The following is an 11,382-nucleotide window of genomic DNA, read 5'->3' as shown; positions in this document are numbered from 1 at the left end:
GGCTGAGGATGAAAATAGAACTTCGTCGGCGGGCGAAAGAGCAGACTGGGCTCCGCGTCATCTTCTTAGCGTATGACCTGGTTTTGGGTCTGACCAGTGACGGTAGTGGAGAAGTGAGGCTGCTGGGCTAGTGAGAGGAAGGCCGGAGAGAGCAGGAAGAAGGACTCTGACCCCGGTAAAGTAATTCATAGTTAAACCGTGGTCCCCAGGAAGGCAAGATGAAATGAGATCCCAAGGGCAGGGCTCACACAGCAAGAAAACCGGGAGTGTTCCAAGACCGAGGAGCGGAGCCACTGGAAAATCGGCTACTAGGGGTTATTCGGTAGCCGAGGCGCTCAGGGCAGGGACTGGGGCAAGGTGCCACCCCCAGAGTTGCTGGGCAGCACCGAGACACCTTGAGCACCGACCAGAAAAACTACGAGAACTGTCCGCACTTGAACGCTGTTCCTCAGAGTCGCGGACCTCTTACGCTAACTCGCATTCCTTGGCAATCACCCCCAGAGAACTAGACAGTCGCGTAGACGTTGGGGATGAACGCTTAGATTCCAGGTGCAAGTAAGTACTGAAGAGTTTGTTGCCATCTCACTTCAGGGCTCTCACAAACTAGAGGAAGATGATGAAAGAGTCGAAAAAACTGTACCTACTCTCCATCACCCAGTCGGTTTCTATGGCCCCTTGTAACCGCTACAGTGTTCCTGTAAGTCATAAAATCCGGGTTTCATACCCAGGCTCTGGCACTTGCTAGCGGCGTTAAATCGTAGGCAAGTCACTTAAACTCTCTGAACTGGTCCCCCCCTCTCTTTTTTCTTAATTGAAATAGTACCTCAAAGGGTTGTAGTCAATTATAGTAATTTTTTTTTCCCCCGAGTTAGAGTCTCATTCTGTTGTGGGGCCAAAGTGCTATGGCCATAACCTAGCTCACAGGCTAAATTGCTGTGAGCCTCAAACTCAATCATCTTGCCTCAGCCTCCCTAGTAGTTGGGACTACTGGCACCGGGCACCATGCCCGCTAATTTTTGTTTTTAGTAGAGACTGGGTGTCCCCTTGCTAAGTGATCCTCCTGCCTTGGCCTCCCAGAGTGTTAGGATTACAGGCGTGAGACACCACGTGCCCAGCGGCATATTGTAAATTGTAAGCTTACATACCCTGTCTTTACCGCCAGCTGTATTCCCCCCCACCTTGCAGGGTGTCTGGCATATGGGTGCTCAAAAATATTTTCTCATGAATACAGGACAATTGTGTATTTTTTATTTCCTAAATTTCCACTAAAAACTGATAAAGGAATGTCTCATTTCTTCTTCTTTCAGGTTTGCTGAGGGCCTTAGAAGGCCCCCTCCACCATATTGTAGTCTAATAAACAATTTTTTTGAGCCACAGAACCTAACAAAGGTGAAGAACTTTAAAGAAAAGACATTGGTGGAAATGAGGACACTGAACAAGCAAATAAAACAAGCTCAAATCCAGCAGAAACTGCTGCAGGATGACAATGAGCACCTACACACAGAAAAGTTACTTGTCCAGGCTGAAAACAAGTTGTATCTGGAATACCTGAATAACAAAGCTGAGGATTATAGAAATATAGACGAGAAGCTGTGGAACACCTATTTACAAAAATGTGGGGAGATTCAACAAAGAAGACAAGAAGTAGCCTCCAGATATGAACAACAAACTTCAGCACTTAAAACAAAGCTCTTGGAAAAGGAAAAGATTCAATCATATTTGAAACAGCAATTACAGGACATGAGGAACATTTCTACGTTAAAAGAGATGCAGGAGCTAGAAATACAGACATTACAGGAGAAGGAGAGAAAAGTCCGAGCTGAGATAGTTGCAGAGAAACAAGAAGTACAGGTCCAGTTAGCCGAGGAATTCTTTTTCCTGGGGAAACAACTGAGTGAGCTAGACTTGCGGCAGTTAGGAAAGAGAAAATTGGAGCACAAGAGTAAGATTCAGGCCTTGGAGTTGGCAGCAAAGGAATCTCTTTTTGAGTTCTCTTGTGGCCTAATCAGAGAGAACCAGCAGTTACGGAAGAAATTGCTGCAGCTAATCCGTCAACCTCTGATGTTGGAGGCTTCTCAAAGCCACTTAAAAAGTTGGAAGCAGCAGCTACAGCAGGAACAGTGGTATCTGGAGTACTTAACCCGGGGGAGGCAGCGACTGCAAGGAAGTCGTAATTGGTGCCTGAAAGAACAGGATGCTCCACAGACTGCATCTAGCCCTCCCCTAGGCACCAAGTCAAGGATTGATCCACAGTAATTCCTAAAATAACAATGATTAAATAAAAGGTGGAGCATTTTTCTTCGGTACATTAAGCTGGTTAGGAAGGCTTTTGGATTGCAGATTGTTTCTGTAAAATATCCATCCTGAGTTCCTGTAAGAGATTAGATGCTTTTTTCCATCAGTCCTTCTAGATATTTGTGTAACTAGCTTCCCTTAAGTAGCTTTTTCTTTAATTAGCCCTCGTTCATAAGACGGTCCACAGATCTCCAGTTAACCTAATACATGACCCTAATACCTACCCATTTCCCAAACACCCATACATCAAACTAGCTCAAGAAAACCAACTTGAGAAGTGAAACAGTTATGTGATTACAGTTAGTTAATTATGTAGTTAAATTAGATTTCTCTATAGAGGAAGTACCTTTAAGGATAGCATTTCAGATTGATAGGGCTTTCTGCTCAGTAAACAGCCAATTATCAGTTTATCTTCATTCCTTTTGGCCAACTCAGCAAACTAAAGTAAAATGTTCATAAGCTCTTTTTAAAGTTTGTGGCAGTGACTAGATAGCCCCTTCTATAGTTTTCTCACAAATGAAAAAGTACTTTGGTAACACCAAGTCCAGTCAGTTAGGCAGAATGGCCTTTCATCTGATGCTAAGCCCCTACAGTTTTAGCTTTGACTATACTGAAAAGGTAAACAAAGTACCAGGTCAATTCTTTTGAAAATGTTTTCTTTGACCAAATACCACTAGCACTACTGAGATGATTGATTGCCCTTCCTCATTTCAGGAAAATGTACCAAGAGAATTTTAAAATATTTGGGCAACTTTTTGGAGTCCTGTGCCATTGATTTCTCTAGCAGTGTTCTAAATTTTTTTTTTTTTTTTTTTTTTTTTTTGTGGTTTTTGGCTGGGGCTGGGTTTGAACCCGCCACCTCTGGCATATGGGACCGATGCCCTACTCCTTGAGCCACAGGCGCCGCCCGAGCAGCGTTCTAAATTCTAAGATGATAAGTAAAATTATTTACCACTTAGTTGATAGTTTTAGATCACTTATTACATTTTCTTAGATGTATATCTGTAGCACTTTTGTAATTAATATGTCCCATGTATTATATGCCCATTTAATAGAACTAGGAATATTTTAAATTAGTATACTGATTGGTAGGGTAGTTATATTTTTTTGCATTTATGACATTTAATTTAGACCAGTGATTTACTTGAATGCTGAGTCCTAGGATATTCCATATTTTAAATTAACTGTTTTCCAGAAATCAGTGATGAACTTCAAAATAATTTTCCTCAATTTCCAACTTTATATGTAAAGTGAATTCATTTAAAATTAGATTATAAAAGGATTCCCTTTAATGTGCCTTTACCTTCAACCTTTAACAATTTTTATGTTAAATGTTTTATGTAGTCCTTAGTTATTAAACAAATTTTATCAAAAATAAATATACAAATAGTTCTTTTGGCCTGAAAAAATAAGAACATGATCTATCCATTGATCCTATCAATGCTCCAATATAATGAATTTTCCCTTACCTCACTCTTCTTCATCTTATTACTCCTTTAAGTTTTATTCATACTAGTGTGCAAGTAATGATCTAGTTTTAATGCAAGTTAGAATTTTAGATAGCATATAGGTACCTTAACCTAAATAGCTCAATTCATAAACTCAAAATACAGACTCAACTTGGAAAGCATGGTAATCATGACAGATTGAAAGTCCTGCTGTGAGTGCAAAAGCCCTAGGGGAAAATATACCTAATGCTGATAGAGTCAGAGGGTAGAAAAGATCTTAGACTCTTACCCTTCTATTAATTCCCTTCCTGCCATTGCTGTCTTGTCTAATTCAAGTGTGGGTAACTTTCAACTGATCTGTTTTTTACTTGCTGTCATCACAGATACTGGATGTGGTGTACATTGCTTATGGCTGCTGTCATCACAGATGATGTGGTGTATGCTGCTTGGGTGAAACATACCTGACAAGGTACTTGGAAATCATCCATACCCCCGAGCAAGCATTATGTTAGCTAACTAAGATCTCAATCTAATTTTTGTCTGCTTCATTACTAAGAAAATTAAGCGGGGTTGTTGTAGGAAGTGAAATTAAATGGAAAAGACTTCTGAGGTGAAATTTAAGACATTAATGATAAAATGAAGCCAACAGTACAAAAACTGAGGAAGACGACCATTCGAGATAGAGGCAACAGTGAATGCAAAGTCCCTAAGATAGGAATAAGCTTGGTAGGTTCAAGAAACAGAAACATGCATGTAGCTAAAGTATACTTGGGGACTGGGGAGAGAACAGATGAAGATGATGAGGCTAGTAAGTTTGGCAGGAATGTGAGCACAGAGGCCTTGTAGATGGTGAATGAGGTCTGACTTTAAATTAAAAATCACTACAGCTGTTACATGGTGCATAGCCAACCAAACCAGAAAAAAGTAGAAGGAAATTAAACTAAGAAGCTATTACAGTCCAGGCAGGAGGTGATGATGATTTGAATTAGGTGGCAGAAGCAAACAGATTAGAGATTTATTTGGTAGTAGACAAGACCTGTTAACTAATTTGCTGTGATGAGAAAAGAATTAACTACATTTTGGCCCAAGCATCTGGATGCACAGTGGCATGTCTGCTCACGTGGGGAGGAACTGTAGGATGAGTGAGGGAAAATCAAAGGTTAAGATGAAGTGCAATTTCTAGTCTTGCCTTTTCTAGGTTTTTTTTTTTTAATCTATTCCGTTTTAAGAAGGTGAGCAGAATGTTTTTGTGTTTAAAAATATTTAAGACATACAAAATAGAAACCACAACAAATTCACCTTAGTAAACAACAAATTCAATTGAAATCCCACTGAATCTCAGAAACACTATCCTAAATTTGGTGTTTATTATCCTTTGTTTGGGTTTTTTTTTGAGACAGAGTCTCACTATGTTGCTCTTGGTAGAGTGCTGTAGTGTCACTGTTCACAGCAAACTCAAACTTGGGCTCAAGTGATTCTCTTGCCTCAACCTTCCAAGTAGCTGGGACTACAGGCACAATGACCTGGCTATTTTTAGAGAAAAGGTCTTGCTCTGGCTCAGGCTGGTCTTGAATTCCTGAGCTCAAACAATCCACCCACCTTGGCCTCCCAAGTGCTGGGATTATAGATGTGAGCCACGGCGCCTGGCCCTATTTTCATATTTTTATAAATACAGGCAAATTTGTAAACATATCCACAGAGACGACTGTTTTTGCATGTTTTTAAACCTAACATAAGTAGTATATATGATGTATTCTGTAATTTGCTTTCTCAGAAAAAAAAATTTTTTTTTTTTTGAGACAGAGCCTCAAGCTGTGGCCCTGGGTAGAGTGCCATGGCTTCACAGCTCACAGCAACCTCCAACTCTTGGGCTCAAGCAATTCTCCTGCCTCCGTCTCCCAAGTAGCTGGGACTACAGGCACCCGCCACAACACCCGGCTATTTTTTGGTTGCAGCAGTCATTGTTGTTTGGCAGGCCCGGGCTGGATTCAAACCCGCCAGCTCAGGTGTATGTGGCTGGCGCCTTAGTCGCTTGAGCCACAGGTGCAGAGCCAGAAATTTTTGATATATTCATGATGATGATACAGGAACCCCTAGCTAATTGTATAGCTTATGTAGTAATCTACTGTATGACTATATCACAATTTACCCACTCTTCTGATGCTGGGGTCCTTAAACTACAGCCCAGGGGCCACCTGATGGTATTTGTTCCTGTTTTGTTTTTTTACTTCAAAATAATATATGTGCAGTGTGCATAGGAATTTGTTCATAGTTTTGTTTTGTTTTTTTAAACTATAGTCCGACCCTCCAACGGTCTGAGGGACAGTGAACTGGGTCCCTGTTTAAAAAGTTTGAGGGGCCGGGCGTGGTGGCTCACGCCTGTAGTCCCAGCACTGTGAGAGGCCGAGGCAGGTGGATTGCCTGAGCTCAGAGGTTCAAAACCCATATGAGCAGCAGTCAGCCAGAGTAAGACCCCATCTCTACCAACAACATCAAAAACAGCCAGCACCGCAGGAGAAAGAAGAAAATCAACAAAAAAGGAGTACTTCAAACAAACATGAACAAGCACACTGAAATTAAAAATTAAAAAAAAAAAAAGTTTGAGGACCCGTTACAGTAAGAACGAAGAGACCCAATAAAGTATAACATCTCAAATAACAGACATTTGTTGCTTATTCACATTAATTTCAGATATTCCTGTTGGCAAGTTGGCTCTCCTTCATGGTGCAATTCAGAGAGTCAACTTTATCTTCCATTTTGTGCTCTCCCATTACCTAAGGCCCCATCATCTGTATCTAGCCAGATGCAGGGAAAGCAAGCATGGAGGAATACTCACTCTCTTGAAAGTTCCAACCTGGAAATGATACACATCACTTCTACTCACAGTCCATGGGAGAGAAGTGAGCTTCTACCTCTTCACTATGGAGATGGGGGCAGGATGAGAGGACAAGTGGAAAAGGTAGTCTAACCATTTGTCCTACAGTCCTATAACTTTCACAGGTGAAAGCAGATTTTGGTGGACAGCTACCAGTCTCTCATACACATTTCCAGTATCTCTGTTGTAAACGACACTGGGATAATCATTCTGTATGTCTCTTAGTACATCTAGCTGATGGGAGTTTCTAGGAATGTAACTGCTGAGTCTTAAGGTATATACCATGTATCTTCAACTTTACTAGATATGCAAAATCATTTTCAAAGTGATTATACTAATTTATACTCCAAACCATGTATGAAATTTTACACTGTTTCATAATCTAGATATACCTGATATTGTCCAACTTTTGAAGATAGTCTATACTGTGTTCTGCTGATCTTGGGCCTCAGTGAGGAAAAAGAAAAGGAATGCCTACAAGGAAGGGCCCTGGATGAGACTGGAGCAAGCTTCCTACGGTGATTCATTTTAAACTCAAAATTACTTATTTCAACCATCTGATCACAGGAGCTAAAGAACTACTGAGAACAGCTACATTTGGGACTTCTTTTTCTATTTTGAGACAGAGTCTCCCTCTGTTGCCCTGGATAGAGGGCCATGGCATCATAGCTCACAGCAATCTCAAAGTCCTGGGTTCAAGTGATCCTCCTACTTCAGCCTCCCAAGTAGCTGAGACTACAGGTGCCTGCCACCACACCCGGCTAATTTTTCTATTTTTAATAGACTTGGGAGTCTCACTTTTGCTCAGGCTGGTCTTGAACTCCTGAGCTCAAGCAATCCTGCCTCAGCCTCATAGAGTAGTGCTAGGATTACAGGCATGAGCCACTGTGCCCAGCCTGGAACTTGAACTCATCCCCAGTTCTAGCCATCTTTTTACCCCATACAGTGTCAGTAAAGAGTCATGCAGCAGGTCGAAAGTCAAAGAACAACTGGAAACATCATTCTAACTGAGAGTCATTTATTTCGTCATTGCCAAACATTCCCCAGGTCTTACTCACCAGAAATTAACATAGCTTCTTCCGTTTCTCCTCCCTAACAACCCTCATCTATTGGAAGGGCTTTAAGGGTGCACTCCCAATGAAAATGCAGAGTGGATATGCCAAGTCCTTTGCTACCTATCCTGGCAGTATCCAATTCAGGTTTCAGTGCTCCCTTGTTTGCAAGTGGTCTTCACAATAGCCCGCATTTTAAAGCTATTTGGAGGAGAACAGAGAAAAGAGAATTAAAGAGTGGTAATAGCCTTTCAGAATTTGAAAAGGTAGTATTTGTCCATATTAGAGTTAATTTTTATATGGCATATGCCACGAAAAAGACAAGAATATATAAGACCAATATTTATGGAAAAGGGGGAAAGGAATCCAGAAACATGACAACAATGCTGCTCTAACCAATCCTCCAGAGAAAGCCACCCTCAAAGAGAAACGGCTCCGTTACACATTACCAGGTAGGCATGAGGTACAGAAAAGGAATTTTTCTTTCCAGCTCCAGATAAATATCTACACCTGATGTCAAGGTCTCAGGATATAAAGAGGATAGAACTCCATATATAAAAGATAGAAGAACAACATTCTCAGAAAATTCAGAGACAGAGATTGGCTGCTAAAGGGATGCATGAGGATTTAGTAGAGTGTATACCAACAAGTGAGGTAAAGTCCAGGGTAGAAGGAATGTGCATCTTGGTTTCCAATCTTAGTGGCATTACCAATTAGGAGCTTAGCAGCACTAGACCATGTCACAGCATCGGGGCAATATATTTCTCAATCCTTAAAACCAAGGGAACAAAAGTAAGCTTCAGGAGGGTACTAATCATAGCAACAGATGAGGCCTCAGGAAAGTTGGGGTAGTATTTATTGCTACTTCTACTCTTCCTTTCCAGTCATTTAATGTTGGGACACATTATTACTAAGGTTACTTGTTTTTCATGTCTGTGGGTCTAGTCACTGCTACTTGGTATAAGCAAAGCATTTCTCAGTATAACCAGTGTAGGGAGGTTCTAGCTTTTTCATTCATCTTAAGCCCATTTTCTTACTTTCAATCCTAAAACCATATTGAAAGGATAAACAACCTCCATAAAGTTTGTCTCCAAGGAGACACAGGAACTTTATTACATGGGTGACAACAGTTCTAGCTTCTAGGCTTGTTATATCACAAATACAAAAATGATCAATCAGTTATGGTTTTAAAAAATTAGTTTGGAATAGTTTTATAAGCTAGATGATGGAGTGGCTACTAAATCGATGGATCTTCCAAGAACATTCTATACCCCAGAAAGGAAACAACAACCAAACAGATTTCTTAGTCTTATACAGGGTAAGAGGGGCCTATAGTTCGCCTTAAGAGGGAACTCTTTGGGCAAGACAAGAGGAAAAATAAGAGGACTCCAATGAGGAATAGCAGGAAAACCTACTTAAAGGTGACAGGGGAATAAAAGTGATTAAGTAGGGAAGACAGTGAAATTTACACAGGAGAAGAAGCTGAGAAAGTCCCAGCCTGATTACACAAACAGCTGAAAGAATTTTCACATAGCCCCATGACTCAGTTCCCCCAGCACAGGTCCCCGTGACAACAGCATCATATCAGCTCTCCTAGGAGCACTTTCAGGCTGACTGCCTATTTCCTTCCTCGTTTATGATTAGTCTTTGGGGGCTTTACTTTCTGGAGTGGTGTTGGCACTGGCTCCTGCTCTGGTTCCTTACAGGAGGACACTACCAGTTCCTCATTATTCCTCCTCTGATCCCTCCCTATTCTAAGACTCAGCTCTGTCTCAGGAAGCTCAATGCCAGGCTGCTGATGCCGTCTTAGAGACCTTCTGCTCCTGTGCTGCTGCCTCCGCTTTTCTTCTTCTTGCTGCCGCTGCTTTATCTTCATCAGCTTTTCAAAGCTTTTGGTTGTTGTTGGGTTTACAACAAACCAATCCTAGAGAGGCAAAATAGAAATGATATCTAGTCAAAAACATAGTGAAGGACATAAAGAGGTACAGGAGAAACAAAAGATAAGGGGACATAATTAGGGCAGAACACAGTAAAAAGGGTTCTCATATGGGAATTCTAGAGTTTAGAATTCTATATTTTAAATTGGAGAAATTGAATATAGAGCAGTTATTAGAAGCATGTAAGGCATAACTGAGTATATTAATAAATGATCTACAAAGTCTGTTTATTTAGCACTGTCCTGCTCACTTACCTGCTTCACGGAGCCATAGGGTTTTATTTCATGATATAATAATTAAGAGCATGAATTTTACAGCCAGACCTCCTAAATGCAAATCCCAGCTCTGTTTATAGCTACGTGACCACGGGCAAATTAGTAAACCTCTCTGTGCATTAATTTAAAAAATTAAGGGGTAGGGGACAAAAATCCAATTATTAAGTATTCTTCACATCCCCACCCTGACAAATCTTGAACCTAATCAAGTGGTCTGATCAATCTTCCAGATCAACATATAGGAAATAGCCATGATAGAGGAATACTACCACAGAATTATCTTAATAATGCCCTTTATAGTTGTTTTATGCAATATTCTAAAGAACATTAAAAACAGGTTCTTAGAAGACATTAGAATGCTAGAAAGCATAGCAATACAGAGATCAATGTGAAACAAGAATTTCAAACATGGAAAGTCGACCTTGCTCCTAAATTCCTGAATTGAATTTAAGAAAATTAGAAGAGCTCAAGACTGATTTCAAATGCTTTCACAGAAAAACATAATTATACATCTAATTCAGAGAGTATTTTAATGCCAACGTCTCTGGTAACTACTTTGTAGTCATTTTCAGTGACAGCCCTAGCCTACAAAAACAGGGACAAAATCTACCTCTCTTGTGGTTTATATATCAGGTCCACAAGATTACAAAAACACTATGGAAAAGGAGAGACCTCACCTCAGCATGGACAGAGTTGATGTGATACTTGACACCACTCTCTGACACAAATTCTTTCTGACACAGAAGACACTTGTATTTTCCAGCCACAAAGTTTCCCTATTTCCAAGAAAGAAACAAAAGAGAATTATTGGTAAATTCAGGGAACCCATAGCAGGGCCATCTATAAGTAAGGATTATGAGAGATGAAAAAAGGGAATTCTACTGCACCAAAGATAAGAAGGGGAAAGATCCAAAAGAGCAATATATTTAGGAAAACCAGCTTGGACAGACGATCACCAATATCTATCTCTCCTAATATGATTCTATGCCAAATACTCACCTATCCCCTTCAACACAACCTGATATTCTCCTATTTTTATTACATACTACAGCACAGTTTTCTACCTTCTCATGTTCTTTTCACTTCACTTTCAAATTCTTTTGGTTCCTCCCCCAAAATGATCAAAGTTCATCAGAGGCACCGATGTGCAATTTTCTCACTATAATCCTGTTTCAAAGAGTACCTTGGAAATCCAGAATTATAAGAGTACCATCCATAATACCTAGTTTAAGAACTCAGAAAGTAAGATCAAGATGTAAAACACCTAAGCATTCCTGGACAGATCTGATTTAGATGCCCCTTGTTGCCTTGAAGTGAGACTTCTCTCACCCCCCACCCCCACCACCGGAAGCTTCAGGTTTCCATGATGCTCATTTTGTGGGAGGAGATACCTCTTAATGGAATTAGAAATGGCAGGAATTCCCATGGCTGGTGAGTTGTAGGCTCAACATGGAAAAGATAGATTCAGGGAGGTGAATGGCTGTTAGCCTGATATCCTAT

The 11,382-nt window shown here is 40.5% G+C and overlaps 2 protein-coding genes across 6 annotated transcripts in view; one reads left to right on the top strand and one right to left on the bottom strand.

Moving 5' to 3' along the window:
* The first annotated feature begins 10 nt into the window (after positions 1-10).
* On the top strand, positions 11-4,963 carry CCDC121 (coiled-coil domain containing 121). Of its 2 annotated transcripts, none has more exons than XM_053588451.1 (2): positions 11-175; positions 1,308-4,963. In XM_053588451.1, the coding sequence occupies exon 2, from the start codon at positions 1,423-1,425 to the stop codon at positions 2,254-2,256; it is 834 nt and encodes a 277-aa protein (XP_053444426.1). In that variant the 5' UTR covers positions 11-175; positions 1,308-1,422; the 3' UTR covers positions 2,257-4,963. The 2 variants fall into 2 exon arrangements, with proteins under 2 accessions (XP_053444426.1, XP_053444425.1); XM_053588450.1 differs by having other exon boundaries at positions 12-555.
* Positions 4,964-7,625: 2,662 nt separating this feature from the next.
* ZNF512 (zinc finger protein 512) overlaps positions 7,626-11,382 on the bottom strand; it is a 40,044-nt gene continuing 36,287 nt past the window's right edge. For all 4 annotated transcript variants that reach the window (XM_053588443.1, XM_053588444.1, XM_053588446.1 and 1 more), the window contains 2 exons: positions 10,560-10,658; positions 7,626-9,594 (listed from right to left, as the gene is read on the bottom strand). In XM_053588443.1, coding sequence (XP_053444418.1) covers positions 9,289-9,594; positions 10,560-10,658 — 405 coding nt within the window. In that variant the 3' untranslated portion in view covers positions 7,626-9,288. The remainder of the gene's footprint in view (positions 9,595-10,559; positions 10,659-11,382) is intronic.

Source organism: Nycticebus coucang, chromosome 4 (assembly GCF_027406575.1).
Source record: "Nycticebus coucang isolate mNycCou1 chromosome 4, mNycCou1.pri, whole genome shotgun sequence".
In the NCBI taxonomy this organism is placed as follows: domain Eukaryota; kingdom Metazoa; phylum Chordata; class Mammalia; order Primates; family Lorisidae; genus Nycticebus; species Nycticebus coucang.
This window is presented reverse-complemented; position numbering and strand designations above follow the sequence as displayed.